Source organism: Terrapene carolina, unplaced genomic scaffold (assembly GCF_002925995.2).
Source record: "Terrapene carolina triunguis isolate 2854851 unplaced genomic scaffold, T_m_triunguis-2.0 Scaffold95, whole genome shotgun sequence".
NCBI lineage: Eukaryota > Metazoa > Chordata > Testudines > Emydidae > Terrapene > Terrapene triunguis.
In genome coordinates, this window is record NW_020664446.1 from 21,725,027 (window position 1) to 21,743,134 (window position 18,108).

The window sequence follows — 18,108 nt, forward strand, 5'->3', positions numbered from 1 at the left end:
ATGTCTGCAAGGGTCTTCCCATATGCCTGCTAGAGCCACAGGTACTCGCAGTTGATGCCAGCCTAATGGGATGGGGAGTGCATATTGAGCACAGGAATGTGCAAGGCATCTGGAAATCCAAGGAAAAGAGCCTGAGCATCAATCTGTTGGAGGTCAGAGCTGTCAAGTTATCTGAACAAAGGTTCCAGAACTACCTAGAGGGAGAATGTATTCTGGTTCAGTCAGACAGCTAAGCCACTGTGGTGTATATCAACAACCAAGGGTAAGAAGGAGTGTAATTCTACATGCAGATGTGGAAGAGATAATGGAGTGGGAAGAGAGGACTCTTTCTTTTGTAAGAGAAGTGCACATAAAAGGAGAGCTCAACCAAAAGACTGGCTCAGCAGATACATAGTGAACAACTCAGAATGTTGCCTGAAGCAGAAAGCCTTCACTCTGATTTCACCGAAGTTTGGCTTCCCAGCAGTTGACCTGTTTCCAATTGCAAGAACAAAAAGTGGCTGAAGTCCTTCACCAGGGAAACAGACCTGAAATTCCTGGGAACAGATTCTCTGGCACACAGATTGCCACAATGGCCATCTGCATTCTGACCCTTTCTGCGTCTAGGAAAGGTGATGCAGAAGATCAAGCAAGAAGACGCAAAGGTGACAGTGCTAGTCCCATGCGGGCCAAGGAGACCATGGTTCTCCAATCTGATAAAACTGAAATTGGAACCACCTTTGCAGCTATCAGTCAGTCCAAACACTTTACAAGGGCCATTCCTCCTTCTGGACCCAGATCGTCTACAACTGACAGCCTGGCTATTGACAGAAATGTTAACTGCATTGGGACTGTCCCACAAAGTGACTGGAACTCTCCTCTCCTCCAGGCGAGCTTCAACACTAAAGGCCTACCTCTCCATTTGGAGAACTTGGTGTCAAGAACACAACAAAAATTCCAAGAAACCTGGCATTCCAGTTATTTTGGACTTTCGTCAGAAAGGCATAGACAAGGGACTTCAGTCTTGTACTGTATCAGCAGGTATTAGTTATAAATAGCATCCTATTTGCGGGATCTTCTGGTTCCTTGACAGAGGACCCTCAGGTATACAGATTTCTCAGAACAGTCAGACTGTCTAATCTTGTGGGACCTACCACGGGTGTTTAAAAACCCTAACCATACACGTGCCTGCCCCAGCCCCACGCCGCTCCCGGAAGGGGCCAGCACGCCCACACAGCTCGGGGGGAGGGGGGGGCAGGGATCTCTTTGTGCTGCTCCTGCCTGCAAGCACTGCCCCCGCAGCTCCCATTGGCTGGGAACGGGGAACTGTGGCCAAATGGCTGCGGGGGCAGTGCCTGCAGGGAGGGGCAGCGCGCAGAGCTACGTGCCCCAGGGGCCACAGGGGCGCATTGCTCCCTTCTGGGAGCAGTGTGGGGCCGGGGCAGCAGTGTGGGGAGCAGCGAGCCTGTCTTAGTCCCACTGTGCTGCCAACCGGGAGCTACCTGAGGTAAGTGCCTCCCGGCAGGAGCCAGCAGCCCAACTCTCCTCCTGCAGCCAGCACCCCGAACCCCCTCCTGCACCCTAAGCCTGTGCCCCAGCCCTGAGCCCCCTTCCAGAGCCAGCACCCCATACCCCCTCCTATACCCCAACACTCTGCCCCAGTCTGGAGCCCCCTCCTTCACCCAAACTCCCTCCCAGACCGTGCACTCCTCACCTCCTCCTGCACCCCAACTCCTGCCCCAGGCTCAGCCCGGAGCCCCCTCTCACACTGCAAACCCCTCAGCCCCAGCCCAGAGCCTGCACTCCCCAATCCCAATCCCCTGCCCCAGCCCAGTGAAAGTGAGTGAGGGTGGGGGAGAGCAAGCAACGGAGAGAGGGGGGGATGGAGTGAGCAGGGCGGGGCTTTGGGAAGGGACGGGGCCTCGGGGAAGGGACGGGGTAGATCCTGGGTTGCCCTTAAATTCAAAAAGTGATCTTGGGCGTAAAAAGGTTGGAGATCACTGCTCTATAAAGTTTATAAATGGCTAGTAAAGTTTTGGATCTTCCAGAATGAAAGGTACATACATGTAACGTTCATTTGATTTATCTCTTAGTTTTATATATCAAGAGATGAAAAATAATTTATTTTCAACTAATTCAAAAATATTAAGGCTTTATTGGTTTTGTGTAAAGTTACTAGATACATTATGTGTGTGTGTGCGCGTGGGGGGTGGGGGGGAAGGTGCCCTGGGGAATGAACCCTGTGCTGCGTAGCACCCACTGATGTCACATGCAGAAGTCAGACACCCCCACAGATCAAACTGCAATATCAAGCCTATATTATTTTCAGAAATAAAAAAGAGGGATTTGTTTTATTTGACATCTGTTTTTGAGTCTTTAGAGTTCATGTTTTCAAGCTTCAGCAGTAACCAAGAGGGCTAGAAAATTACTTGAAAACAACAACAAAAAGAAGAAGAAAACGGAGATTTTTGTGTAATCACATGACTTCAGGAGGCGGGGCTTTAAGAAAAATACCAAATATTGTGGGACGTGCAATAAAATCATGAGAGATGGCAAGCCTGTAATGCAGGTCCTGATCTTGCAAACACTTATTACGTGCTTATTTGTACATACTAAAGTCATTAACTTTAACTTTAGACACTGTGAGCAGGGCCGGCTCCAGGCACCAGCGCAGCAAGCAGGTGCTTGGGGCATCCAACAGAAAGGGGCGGCACGTCCGGCTCTTTGGAGGCAATTTGGTGGCGGGTCCCTCAGTCCCTCTCGGAGGGAAGGACCCGCCGCCGAATTGCCGCCGAAGAATGAAGCGGCGGCGGTAGAAGTGCCGATCGCGGCTTTTTTTTTCTGCTGCTTGGGGCGGCAAAAACGCTGGAGCTGGCCCTGATGTGAGTTATTTTATTGAACACCTGCATAAGTATTTGCAGGATCTAGGCCTTAGGCATATGAATAGTAAATGGAATTGACTGCTTATGTATAATGTAATTCACATGCCTTAACTCTTGCAGAATCAAGCTTATAGGGCCTAACATGGGAAATCTTGACTCAAGCAAGTAGACCCAGTGAATTCAATGAGACTGCTTGAGCCTGATTATCTTTTCACCTACACCAGTATAAATCAGGAGCAATTCCTTTGAAATCAGTGAATGTATATCAGTGTAAAAGGAGAATCAAGTTTGTATTTATAAAGACTGCTCGTTGGTGCATGAGTAGTTCCATTGGCTTCAGTTGGCTGGTTTATGTGAGTAAAGTTACAGGTGTTAGTGTTTATAGGATTGGGATCCAGTTCAGTAGCGCTTGTAGGATCAGGCTCATAGTTACTAGTAACACGCATGCATGCTTGTAACACTACTTGTGTGTAATCCCATTGAGTTCAATTAGTGATATGTCATTATTTATACTCAGTTTATTTGTACTTTTTGCAATTTTTTTGGCATGGACAGTGAAAATCAATGAAGTCAGCTTCAGGCTTCCATAGTTGAAATATTTAGGTGTAAAACAGTGCAAGAGAATGCTTATTTGTTTTACCACTCCTGTTTTAATTGTCAATAATAATAATTAATAATAAGGGAAATACCTTTGGTGTTAGTTTTGTAAAAGCTTGTTCTGGCAGAGTTTTGGGACAAATTTAAATTGACAGTGTCCTTTTAAAAAGACACTGTCAACTTGAAATCTAGTCCATTTAAAAAAAAAAAAAAAAGCTCCTAAATTCCCTTTTAAATTTCTGCACATTAACAATCACACCTTCAAACAGAAGTGTGTTTTATTTCTCTTTGTTATTTTAAAAAAGTTGATGTCCCATTAAAACAACTCATCTGACTGCTGACAAGGTATATTTTTGGTTCATATACCAGCCAATGAAAATGAAGAATTCTTTAGTAAAATAGTTTAGAAAAGAAAAAAATGATTAAAATGCTTTAAAGAAGGATTTTTAATTTTGATTCAAACAACTGATTTAAATTAATTAACCTACCCTGCAATCAGATATTTGAAAAAACTGTCAAATTATTTAATTGCTTTTTAAATGTTTTTCTCGTTATTGTTTTTAATCCTCTGAGAAACACACAAGTAAAATATTTTTTCTCACCAGTTAGTCCTTTTTTGTTTGGCACTTTTTCCCTTGTGATTTGACTACAGCTGAAATTGACATGGTTGGTTTCCTTTAATCACAGAGTCACTGTAACTGAATGTTGTCAATGTCTCATGCTTTGAAAATAAGTCTTAGTTTTGCTTTGGCATCAGGAGACTGTCCCACGAAAGCTTATCCTCAAATAAATTTGTTAGTCTCTAAGGCCTGGTCTACACTAACCCCCCAAGTCGAACTAAGGTACGCAACTTCAGCTACGTGAATAACGTAGCTGAAGTCGACATACCTTAGTTCGAACTTACCGCGGTTCAGACGCAGTCCACACGCGGCAGGCAGGCTCCCCGTCGACTCCGCGGTACTCCTCTCGCCGAGCTGGAGTACCGCAGTCGACGGCGAGCACTTCCTGGTTCGACTTATCGCGTCCAGACCAGACGCGATAAGTCGAACCCAGAACTTCGATCCCCAGCCGCCGAACTAGCGGCTGGGTGTAGACCAGCCCTAAGGTGCCACAAGTACTCCTGTTCTTTTTGTTCTAGTATAGTGACTTTCAACTACATTTGGACAATGTTATATTTCTTTACAATGCTATTATTTTAATGATGTGGTAGCCAGTTGGGACCCAGAAAATCCCACCACATTACTACGGTCACCATTTTCGATTAATTTTTGAACACTTGGACTTAAATCATGGCCCCACTGAAGTCAGTGGGAGCTTTACTATTGACATTAGTGTGGCCAAGATTTCAACCTTGTGGCCTTATCTACGCCGAACTTCTAGTAAAGTTGATGGGATTGGCCTGCATATGTTGTTGTTTGTTATTTGTATGATTATACTGCATAGAAGCCCAGTTGTGGACTGAGATCCCATTTTGCTAGGCATAAACACAGAACAAAAAGACAGTTCCTGCCCCAATGAACTTACAATCGAAGTATAAAACAGAGCATAACTATGGGTATAGGCAGACAGGAGAGTACAAGGAAACAATGAGACAATATTGGTCAGCATATTAGGCAGTGATGTGCAGAGTCAGGCCCTCTTTGTTTTAAATTTTTAGCAATTTGTGTAGATGATATTTAGTATAAAGAAATCGCTGTCTTCTCAAATTGAAATTTCTAGTTAATAATAAAAACAGAGTGAAATCTTGGCCCCATTGAAGTCAATGGGAGTTTTACCATTTCAATGAAACCAAGTTTTCACCCTGAAAGTATAATTAAAATGTCTATAGAAAATTTATGGCTAAAAGTTTGCAGAAGTGTAGTTTATATTTAGTAGAATTATTTGTTTAGAAAATAATTTATCATCATATATGGGGGGGTCAAATCTGGTAGTTGCCTTTAGGCACTACTGCAGTGTAAATGTTAAATAATAAAATAATAGTATTTTTAGCTTGTAATAATATAGTGTTCTCGAGTGTACACTTTTTATTCTTTATATAGTTCTGTTCACCTCTGTTAGAGAAACATCAACCACTACCTGGAAATATGGAAAATACCTATTTGGTAATTTTGTCATCCTGACATCCCCAAGGTGGTTAGGATTGCTTTTTTTTTTTTTTTCTTTTTTCATTATAAATTTGAAAGACTCCAGAAATGGGACTGCTGCCACTTCCTTTAGGAGACTGTTAAAACAAACCTCAACGTACGGAACCATTTCATAGTATATGTTAGTAAACATTTGTAATGTTATTAAAATAATGAAATCTGGTATATATTAAAGAATAGTTGTTTTAAAATGAAAATGTATTTTTTCTTATTTAACAAAGCTTTAATTTACATGGCTCCAGAGTATGAAGTAAATAGGTGATTGCAAATGTTTTTTTACAAGCACAGTACTGTAACAGGAAGTTGATTAATTTGAGTATGGTATAAGTTTTAAAAAAACTTAATATATTGTACAATGCCATGAAATAATTAGAAATAATATTCAAATCAGGCTGATCGATTAATTCCACACATTTAGCTTTCTATTACTTTTAGGCATGACCTTTATTAACTAAATCATTACAAAATACACATAAATTGTGCAAAGTCTGACAGCTAATCAGGGTACTAGCAACATATAATGTGTAGAACCAGTTGCACAATATGACGTCTAGGAGAAACTGTGTCCTCAGTCCTATGAAGACTTATGCACATTCTTGCTCTTGGGCATGTGAGTAGCCCCATTGGTTTATTATTGAAGTCAATGGAAGTATTCAGATGCCTAGAATTAAACACATGAATAAGTCTTTGCAAGATCAGGGCTATAGTGTTGAATGAAATGATTCCTGGATGTAACATTCAAATCTCTCTCTACTTTGGCAGAGGTCCCATTGAAATACAACAGGATGTGGCCTATACATTGTGCAGTGATTTGAGATGAATCTAAGGGCTGGTCCACACTGGGGCGGGGGATCGATATAGGAAACGCAACTTCAGCTACGAGAATAGCGTAGCTGAAGTCGACGTTTCCTATATCGAACTAAAAGTACTTACTTCGGGTCCACGTGGCGCAGGCAGGCTCCCCCGTCGACAGCGCTTCCTCCTCTCGGCGAGCAGGGGTTCCGCAGTCGACGGGGGAGCGCTTCTGGGATCGATCTATCGCGTCCAGATGAGACGCGATAAATCGATCCCAGAAGATCGATCTCTACCCGCCGAATTAGGCGGGTAGTGTGGACCAGCCCTAAGAAGGATCTCATCTCTCCTAGAAGTCAGATATACCATTTAAATGTTATGGTGTCAGTTGAAAACCTAAGCTGATAACTTATATAGCATCACTACACTATTATTTATCTCTGGTTCATCCTGGATGGAAAAGTCAGTGGAAAGTTAGATTTGGTAAATAGCTTCACAGCCTCACCAACCTGCTCTGGCCATGTGTGGCAAGGAGCAGGAATAATGCTAAAGATGCCTTTGTCTTGTGCTTGGCTGAAAATAGCTAGTATGCCTCAAGCCGAATTAGTAACTTCAAGAGAGTTTCTACAACACAAAAGCTTGTGTATCCTTTCAGATGAACAGAGTTCATGGAGTGGTGGTAATAAAATACACACAAATTTTATTGCTCATGTTTAAATGTTGCCTGTAATTTTGTAACTACAGTTTGTTCTAGATTTTTGTGGTGATTCCCCATTGTGAATCATGTTGGAAATCACTTCAGATGTTTAAGGTCACAGCAAACCATAATCCTCCCACAGCTTCTACAAAAATGACTTGTGTGTCTGCTTTGTTTTGACTGTGTTTTTGGTATTTATATTTTTAATTGTTTGCTTGTCATGGCTGCTGCTAACTGTGAGTGAGTCTGTAAATAATATGATGCATTGTTAGTATGGACATTTTTGTGCAAAAAAAAAGAGATTAACTTGTTAGCAAACTTCCCTAGGGTAGTGCAAGAATAAAGCCCTCCTAAGGTTCTGTTTCTGCACTCTGGGCCAAGCAACTGTAACGTATGCCTTGCCTGCTTAATATAACTAGATAAATACAATTTGATAAAATGGGAATTACTCCCAAAATATTTGAGCATTACTTCAATAGTATTTTTATTATCAAGATGAGACAGAATTTTATATATCTGAAAACAATTAATGAAAAATTGACCTGCTATTGGGTTTTTTTGTGAGTCAATTCAGATTCTAATAACTTTTCAGTTTATGAAGATAGCTTTCTAAGGTCTTACATTTTCAAATTTAGCCATTTTCAGATTTATTTATATTAGCTATACATATAATTGACAGTCCTGGAAACTGAAATTCCCTGTATATTCACAGAACAGGCATAGGGACAAAGTTTCTCCACCACTGTAACTCCGCCTTCATCTGGAAGGGGGGCAGCTCTAGGAATGACAGAGTAGTTGAGTTTCCGTACCTACTTAGTTTTGGGCTCCTCTGCTGAGGCTGCCCATAGGAATGGCATTTGTGTGCATGTATTTCGTTTTATAAAATGGTCTGCTTAACAAATTTGCTTTGCATATATGCAATAAAATCCAAAATTCAGTTAAACAGTAATATTTTATATATTGCCATAATATTAAAGAACCCAAAGTACATTCCTTAAAAACAAGCAAATTTGAACCTTTCCTGCATATCGCTTTGTACAAAAATGAGTAAATAAATGAGTCTTTGCAGAATTTTCTTAGGTCAACAGGCTTGCGCTCTGTTGCACCAGCTGGAAGAAAGTTAACTTATCAGCTGATTTGAATGTGGGGACCACTAGTGCAAGCAGCTCAGCTGATTTTAACTCCTGTGGTGTCATGCTAGAAGAGAAACGTGTAGACCTTTTTATGCCAAAATCAGCATCTTTTGTGATAATGGGTTGATCACATTTGTGATGGTGGATTCTGTGATTCGGACATCTGGCTTCTAGGGACTGGACTGAGATTACCAACTCCTATCACATAGACCACTAAACAGTTATATGGTAACGATTTTGTCACTACTGACCTGGTTCAAATTCCAAACAATGACATACAGATGAAAGGCTCCATATTTTTTTGATGCAGTGGTAGACCCACTCCTTTGTTCCTTTTCAGTATGTTTTAAGGATTGTTTTCCATATTAACTTTGTAGTAGTCCATATTATAGACCTGCATGATTCTAAATATACAAATTCGACTGTACCTCTCCAAGGAAGCAATTAAGAACATAGTCAATGAGATAAGTTATTTCTAAATACCTATTGCCTGCTTTTATGATGGAACTTTACTTATTTTTATTTTGTCATATTATCTGCCTCTCATATTTTAGTAATATTAATTATTTCAGTGGGACTACTGGTATGAGTCAAGTTAATCGTGAGAATAAGTGTTTGCAGGAATAGGGCCTAAAACATTAAAATCATACTTGTTTATTGTACATTGGACTCTTAGGTGTGAAATTCAGTGACCGAGAGTTGAGTTGTTAGTAAATAGGAACTTCTGATTTGTAATGAGGAGATTGGAGCAACAATATTTGAAGAATATTATTTCTAATTTGCTTTGGGTCCTTGGATATGGAATTAAGGAGCCAATTCAGAGTTGTACACGTATGAGTAAGTAATATGTCTAACCTGATTTGGCATATTTTCCTTTGGTGCTCATTATTCAGTGGATTTAAGCTGTAGAAAATGCAGGGAAGCTGTGCGTTATCTGTGGAAAATGTGATTTTTCATCTTGTACATACTGATTTTTAGTAACAAGTGCAAATGTTATGTTATGGTTAATATTGGCAGAGGTTGAGTAAATGCTTTGCTTCTCTATGTGACTAATGGACACAGTAGCCATACATTGTTAAACAGTCATGATAGACAATATCTCAGCATGGACTCATTTACTATGATACTCTATTGACCTGAGGCAACTGGAATGATACTGAGATTGTACAGACCACATTTAAACTTGCAGACCTTGGGGAACCATCTGAAGGTATTTATTCTGAGTTCCTTCTGTAGATAACTGGGATTTAAATTGTCATTATCAACAGGATCTGCCTAATCAATACAAAGAAAATTCATTGTGCGTCAGCACCGATTTTTAAGGCATTTTTTCAGATTGCAAATAGAGTGATAATGCAAATTTAAAAAAACACAGCATGGTGCTGTTTATGCTGCACATGGTGAACCTAAAGTAGCTGGACATTCTTACATGAAAACACCCTATATGTAAAAGGAATCTATGCTAGTGTAAAGCTGGTGGAGGCAGTTCTGTTTCTTTTTGTGCAGGAACCTAAGTTAGTGTAATGAGGGAGGGAAATGAAGTGAAGGGAGCATGGACAAGCAAGGCTCCACTATTCCTGATTTTCTTCACTAACGTATGTCAGTGGCATACGTTAAAGTTGTCCCTCTGCAGCTTTAATTTGCACTGCAGCCTGGTGAATAAGCATCAGGGAGACATGGCCAGCTTTCTTACAACCCACTTCTCCACAGGGAAGTGCTTGGACACAGCGGAGAATCAAACCTTTATTTTTACTACAAGAGACTTTTTTGTTTACAAATTTTAATGATAGAAATAAACCTTGGAAATGTCCCGCAAGGTCCTAGTCTTTAGTCCTGGAAGAGGATAGCCAAATTAATTATTACTGGATCATCATATTTAAATATGTTTTATATAAATGTTAGGAATAAAATTACTAAACTAATTTGTTTTGGGTGGGAAAAATCTTCCATGATCTGTAATGCAATATTTTTATAGTTTTCTTAATCTGAATGTGCTCCTCCTTCTTGTTAGAATCTTTATCTGCTTCAGCTTCATCAAACAGTGATTTTAGTATTAATGTGATCAGTGAACTGTTTGAAAGATGATTTAATTGTGCATCCAGAATTAGATAACTTACTGTCATAGCCTGAATTGGGGAAGGAAAAAAACAAGCCAGAAAATGGCAATTCCTGAAGCAAATGCAAATAGTTATGCTGTGATGGGAACAGTGGGAGATGTGAATTTAGCGCAAAAAGCAGGTCCAGTTGTTCCATGGAAAATGTAATTCACTTCTAGTACTAACCATGTTAACAATGAAAGAAAGATGGTAAAATCTAGTAAATATTATGCTGTTGATCTTTGTTTATCTGGTGTGTTGTATTGTTTAAGGAGCATATGCTTCCTTTTCATTGAAGGGTTTGAAATGGAACAATTGTGGTTCCACTGTACAAGGTGAGGCCCTCCTGTGTTAGACCACCACCCCACTCTGCATGCATTTCCTTTTCCTTTGTGCAAAGGGGTTTGTCGGCTGTCACTGTGCAGAGTCTCTGCTCTCTCTCTTTTTCTGCATCCCTGTGGAGGGGTGTGGCTTAAATTTACAGGTTACAGCTACTCTGCTATTATCTGGTGCTTGGGAGAAAAGCAGGGCCGGCTCAAACTTTTTTGCCGCCCCAGGCAAAAAAGAAGAGAGCCGCCCTGCTGTACCCGCCCCCACGAACGCCCCCGAAATCCCCGCCCCCCCAGCGCCACGCCACCCGAAGCCTCCGCCCCCCCTCCGAGTGCCGCACCGCGCCAGCCCCTGCCCCCCCAAGACCCCGCCCCCCCGAGCACCACGCCACCCGAAGCCCCCGCCCTCCCTCCGAGCGCCGCCCGAAGCCCCCACCCTCCCCCCGAGCACCACGCCGCCTGAAGCCCCCGCCCCCCCGAGCACCACGCCGCCCGAAGCCCCCGCCCTTCCTCTGAGCGCCACTCGAAGCCCCCGCCTCCCCTCCGAGCACCGCGCCACCCGAAGCCCCGCCCCCCCGAGCACCGCCCGAACCCCCCACCCCTGCTCCGAGTGCCACGCTGCCGAATCAAATAAATAAATAAAAAATCGAGCGCTGCCCTGCCCCAAGGTGCTGCCCCAAGCACGTGCTTGGTCGGCTGGTGCCTGGAGCCGGCCCTGGAGAAAAGATATTCCATGGGACCCAGCCCATCTTCAGTCTTGATTCAGCCATTAGCAGGAAGTGTGGATCAGTCACAGATGTGAAATTACAATATTCCTGTGAAAACAGTTGTTTTAAATGAATATTGTCCCAGCAGTATTTGCAGCCCAAGCATTGAAAACTTGAAAGTTTAAACTGAAACAAAATTGAAAATTACTAAATTTATTTTCATTGCCTAAATTTAGAGAAATGCAGGAAATAATAAACAGCAAAGTGAAAAGTGGTTGGATTTTAAAATTCTTTCAGTCTCTGTAAGCTAGTGTATTGGTAACATAGCAAGGAAATTTTGTTTAAAAGATACATTTTAAAGGCCCTTTAAGAAAAGAAGAGGAAAAGAAATTTGAATGCTAATTGCAATGGAGGAATCTCTATTAAGCAAAAAACTCCTAGGACTAGGGCCCAGATCCTCAAAACTATTTAGATGCCAAAGATCTGGGCCATTCTTTGTGCATGCACAGCGGAGTTGGGTTGTGTGCGTGGAACCACTTTGCTTCCCTGTGTGGGGTATCCACATTGCTGAACCCTGCACAGGAGTGAGAACATAGGGTTACCATATTTTAATACAACAAAAAGAGGACACTCCACGGGGCCCCGGCCCTGCCCCAACTCCGTCCCTTCCCTGCCCCCAGCCCCGCCCCCAGCCCCGCCCCTTCCCCGGCCCCACCCCAACTCCACCCCTTCCCCAGAGTCCCTGCCCCAACTTTGCCCCCTCCCCTGAACGCTCCGCCCCCCCCGTTCCTCCCGCTTCCCTGCTTCCCGCGAATCAAATGTTCACGGGAAGCCTGAAACAGGCAGGCAGCCGGTAAGCTGGGGCGGAGGCGCGAGGAGGCGCGGCCCAGTCTGGCCCCCCCGGCTGAGCGGCTCCCTCCGGCGGCCGGCACCGGCCAAGAGGCTCCGGCCCCAGCCCTAGCGACTCCAGCTCGGCTCGGGCCCAGGGGCACCGGCCCTGGCCGAGCGGCGCTGGCCGGCGGCCGAGCACCCCGAGCCCCAGTCCCAGCAGCTCCGGCCCGGCTCGACTCGGGCCCCGGTTCCAGCCGAGCGGCTCCGGCCCAGCCCCGGCCCCCGCCGAGCGGCGCCGGCCGGCAGCCGAGCATCCCCAGCCCCGGTCCCAGCGGCTCCGGGGTGTTACTCCCCATTCTGTGTAGGTGGGCAGTGGGAGGGGAGCCTTGGTTTTGCCTCCTTAACACACCAGCCAACGCATCGGGGCCACTGCAAGGGGGAAAATATTTTTCACCCACAAAAAGGTAAAATAAGCCCGAGTGTAGCCACAGATATGAGACAACCTGTTGGTTAAACTGTTGGTTAAACTGCAAAGTATGTTTCTACAGAGCGACCCCTCACACCTATATCTGTGTAGATGGATTTATTATCATATGAAAAATTTGCTAAAATTTGTACATCCTCCCTCACACCACTTAGATATCTGAGAACACCTTTGCTGTGGAAGTTGAATAACTTTTAGCTCACAAAGCAGGTGTAAGATACAAGTGATTGTTCCTGAGGTAAGCTAAATTGTTACAATATTTTAGCTTATTAGAGATTGATTGCCTGCTGCCTCACATTTATCAAGCTCTGCCTTAGTAATTAAACAATGAAAATATTACCTCTCAGGAACAGTATGCTGGAAATTTTGTCACCATGTTAAGACAGTATCCCATTCAGCTCCTTTAAGAGAGCTTATTTTTTAGGACATCTCTTTACAGGGTGGATTTGATTTAAATCATGATTTAAATCACTAGTCAGGAAGACTAGATATAATCATGGATTTCTACATAAAAGTGTATTCTTGTTGGTTGTTATAACCTTAAAACATATTCTTCACAACTCAGAGATAGATGTAGGTTTCATTTTTACATACATTTTTAAAGTGATTTATTCTGAAAACTTTTCAGATTAGTTTTACAGCTATATCAGAAAATTAATGATTGTTTATTTCATTTACCAAAGGTAATTGAAGCAGATATTTATGAAGTCATTGGGAGGTGAACTATCTACAATTCAACAGATTAATCATTAATATTTGGAGGATTTTCTTGCCATGCTGTATTAGGAGGAGGTCATCACCAGACAGACATTTAAATTGCTTTATTTAACTAAAACAACAACGTTATGTATTCTGGATTTTTTACTTCAACAGCAAACATATAATATTTTAACAAAACAAGCATATGAATTTTTGAATTTAAATATTGAAGTTTTTTAAAATCAGGTTTGTTTTTGTTAAAATTGTTTTTAACTAAAATAGTTAAATGAAATATTAAAAAAAAAAAAATTAAATCGACTATGTCAGCCAGGTCAACATGAGAAACTTAAAATATTGGCTTCTGCAGCTAACTCAGTCATCTTCACCTTCATTTTCCTGTTTGTTCATAATCTGGAAAAGAAAAACGAGCTTTCCTGCTATTTCAGGTCCCAAACAATTTCTCAATTTGGAATGAATTAGTCCAAAGGAAGAAAATATTCTTTCTACGCCGGCAGAAGAAGCTACTGCTGTTAAAAGTGAGATTATCACTTCAACAGTCTCTGAATCCAAGTGATTAAGTGACTTCCACCAATTCACTAGTGTGACTTTCTTTAAAACATCATTAGCAAACATATATTTCTTGAATGGTTCTTATTCCCAAACTGGGTCTCTTTTACAGTCTGCTGCCATTTTCCCTTCTAGTGAGAGAATGGTATGGTAGATCTCAAATCAATGAAGGCTACACTCAGAAAGACCTCAAGACTTCTGGAATATGCTGCTCAAACAGTTTCACTTTTGTTTCTACTGCCTGTCCTTCCCTTCTCACATTTATCTCCAGACTTCTTCTCCTTGTCCAGATCTATTCCGCCCCCAACAATCTTCTATTCATTGAACTTTTTGAGACTTTGCACTTTTAGAGAGAGGTAAGGGGTTGACTCTGTACACAAATTTGCAGAGGGACAGTAGGGTAGAGGTCTGTTATTTCTCACCTCTATTTTTATATATATATATATAAAAAATTTATTTATTTAACATGCTTGTTAATAGCAAAAATGTTTTTATCTCTGGAGACACAAACCCACAGTTTGAGAACTGCAAAACTGAGCATCTCTGATGGTATCTTCTAGACTGAGGCCTGGTCTACATTACTAGGTTAGGTCGAATTTAGTTGCATTAGGTCAATTTTTATAAGGAACGCGTCTACACAACCAACCCCTGTGACAGGTTGGATCAGTTGGCAGTTCCCACGGGGGTTTCTGTGATGTGCCAAGATTACTTCTGCCCCTGCTTTCCCTGCCAGCTTGGGACTCCAGCACCCTGTCTTGTTGAGCCAGACACGCCAGTCTGCTCCAACAGAGACCCAGGGTCTGAACCACGTGCCCCAAAGCTGCAGACTTAACTGAAAGCAACTTACAGAAGTGTTCCTGTCTTTAACACTCAGATGCCCACCTCCCAATGGAGTCCAAACCCCAAATAAATCCGTTTTACCCTGTATAAAGCTTATACAAGTCCATGTCTAAGAAAACTGAATACAGATAAAAACCTCACCCAGTAAGCTTTACAGACTAGTCTCCTTCTAGTCTGGGTCCAGCAGTTACTCACACCCCCTGTAAGTACTGTCCTTTGTTCCAGTTTCTTTCAGGGATCCTTGGGTGGTGGAGAGGCTATTTCTTGAGCCAGCTGAAGACCCTCTGGAGGGGTCTCCCAGGGGTTTAAGTAGACTGTCTCTTGTGGGTGGAGACCCCTTCCTCTCTCCTATGCAAAGTCCAGCTCCAAGATGGAGTTAAGGAGTCATATGGGCAAGTCACATGTCCATGCATGACTGAGTTCCTTACCAGCCAAGCCACATTCCTGGGAAAGCTCTGATGTGGATTGGCGTCTTCGAGTTAATTGTTGGCTTAAGTGGTTCTTGATTGTGCACTTAATTTGCACATTCCTTTCTCATGAAGCTGACCAAATGCTTTACCAAGGCTATCAAGCTAATATACAGCCAATATTCCTAACTTCAAGTACAAAAATGATACATGCATACAAATAGGAGGAATGTATTCAGTAGATCATAACCTTTACATAGATATGTTACATGACATATGTAGCATAAAACATATTCCAGTTATATATACATTCATAAGCATATTCCCATGAAGCCTTATGGGGTACACTGTCACAACCCCGTTCTGCCGACCTAAAGGACTCTTAAAATCGACTGCTGTACTCCTCTCCGATGAGGGGAGTAGCGCTAAAATCCTGGGTCGAATTTGGGGTACTGTAGACGCAGCGCTGTGCAATTCGATGGTATTGGCCTCTGGGAGCTATCCCAGAGTGCTCCAATGTTACCGCTCTGGACAGCACTTTCAACTCCGATGCACTAGCCAGGAACACAGGAAAAGCACCGGGAACTTTTGAATTTCATTTCCTGTTTGGTCAGCGTGGCAAGCTCAGTGGAAGAGGTGACCATGCAGTCCCAGAATCGCAAACAAGCTCCAGCATGGAGTGAACGGGAGACACTGGACCTGATTGCTGTACGGAGAGAAGAATCTGTGCAGGCAGAACTCTGATCCAGCAGAAGAAATGCTGATATATATGCCAAAATTGTACAGGTCATGGTGGACAGAGGTTACACCAGGGACACACATCAGTACCGTGTGAAAATTAAGGAGCTCAGGCAAGCCTACCAAAAGACAAAGGAGGCAAACGCTCCGGGTCAGAGCCCCAGATATGCGGCTTCTATGATCAGCTGCATGCCATTCTGGGGGGGGACCCTACCACTACCCCACCACTGTCTGTGGACACCTGCAAGGTGGCAGCCTCACGCAACATAGATGAAGATTTTGTGGATGATGAGGAGGAGAATGCGCAGCAGGCAAGTGGAGAATCCATTCTCCCTGGCAGCCAGGACCTTTTCCTCACACTGGAGCCAATACTCTCCCAGGGCCTATTGTTCCCGGACCCGGCAGGCGGAGAAGGCACCTCTGGTGAGTGCACATTTGTAACTACACTACAGGGGTTAAAAGCAATTGTGTTTAATGTTTGATTTGCCCTGAACAATTGGGATGCATTCGCGGCCAGTACAGCTACTGGAAAAGTCTGTTAACCTGTCTGGGGATGGAGGGGGAATCTTCCAGGGACATCTCCATGAAGCTGTCCTGGAGGTACTCTGAAAGCCTTTGCAGAAGGTTTCTGGGGAGGGCTGCCTTATTTCATCCTCCACGGTAGGACACTTTACCACGGCTAGCCAGTAGCAAGTAGTCTGGAATCATTGCAGCACAAAGCATGGTAGCGAATGGTCCTGGGTTTTGGTCGCATTCATGCAACATTCAGTCTTTATCTTTCTGTGTCAGCCTCAGGAGAGTGATATTATTCATGGTCACCTGGTTGAAATAGGGGAGTTTTTGTAAGGGAACAGTAATCCCCTCTGTTTGGTGATCCACGGCACATTAGACCCCAGTCATGCTGGGCTGTTTGTGCTTGTCTAAAAGGGATTATCCTGGAGAATAGCCATGTGGGGGTGGTGGTGGGGGGAGGGGTGTACTTCACATCCACCCCAAAACCGCAGCCCCTCCTTTTAAACCGCAAACCCAACGGGCATTGGTTGCTATGGGAAAGGAGGGCGCTGCAGTTTGAAACCATTCCCACATGTTATGAACGCGGAAGAAGCCAATCTTGCGTACCCTTTGGCTTACCATGGCTGCCTGGAAACCGAATTCTATTGCCCAGCCGTGTGTGATGTGTCACCATACTGGCAGGCACTCAATATAAAAGGCAAAATGTGACCTTGTACCTAAAACATATATGCTGTCTGCTGTGAATTGCTTGATTCACTGTGAAAGAGCCTCCCTTTTGTTCTCAGAAATGTATCTTCTTAAATTCTACTCTCCTTTTTTCCCCCCTGCAGCTGCAAATGTTTCTATGCTCCCCGTATCAACTCCGTCCCTGAGGTTATCGCAGATTAGAAGGCGAAAAAAACGCACTTGCGATGACATGTTTTCAGAGCTTATGCAGTCCTCCCACACTGATAGAGCACAGCTGAATGCATGGAGGCATTCGGTGGCAGAGGCCAGGAAAGCATACAGTGAGCGTGATCGGAACATGCAGGAAGAGATGCTGAGGCTAATGGAGCAAACAGACATGATGAGGCATCTGGTGGAACTGCAGGAAAGGCAACTAGAGTACAGAACCCCGCTGCATCCATTGTGTAACCGCCTGCCCTCCTCGCCAAGTTCCATATCCTCCTCACCCAGACACCCAAGAACGTGTGGGGGGGGAGGCTCAGAAGGCTGTCATTCAAACAGCTTTGATTTGTAGTGTGGCTACAATAAGCAATGTGGCCTTGTCCTTCCCTCTTCCCCCACCCCACCCGGGCTACGTTTTATTAGTCAGCATTGTCAGTAATCTCAAGTTTTTTTAATAAATAAAGAATGAATGGATTCAGCACAAAACGGACTTTATTTACTGTGCCAGTGTGGTTGAAGGGGGGAAGGGGTATTGGCTTACAGGAAAGTACATTCACCAAAGGGGGCGCATCAAGGACAAACACACACAACTGTCACACCGTTGGTCACAACTGTCACACCTGGTCAGTCATGAAACTGTTTTTCAAAGCCTCTCTAGGGCGCAGTGCATCTTGGTGTGCTGTTCTAATTGCCCTGGTGTCTGGCTGTTCAAAATTGGCCGCCAGGTGATTTGCCTCAACCTCCCACCCTGCCATAAATGTCTCCCCTTTACTCTCACAGATATT

At 43.4% G+C, this 18,108-nt stretch overlaps 1 protein-coding gene across 1 annotated transcript in view; it reads left to right on the plus strand.

Moving 5' to 3' along the window:
* Positions 1-571: 571 nt before the first annotated feature.
* Positions 572-18,108, plus strand: part of FANK1 (fibronectin type III and ankyrin repeat domains 1) — a 58,557-nt gene continuing 41,020 nt past the window's right edge. Inside the window, exon 1 of the mRNA XM_029911372.1 lies at positions 572-1,020. Coding sequence (XP_029767232.1) covers positions 572-1,020 — 449 coding nt within the window. The remainder of the gene's footprint in view (positions 1,021-18,108) is intronic.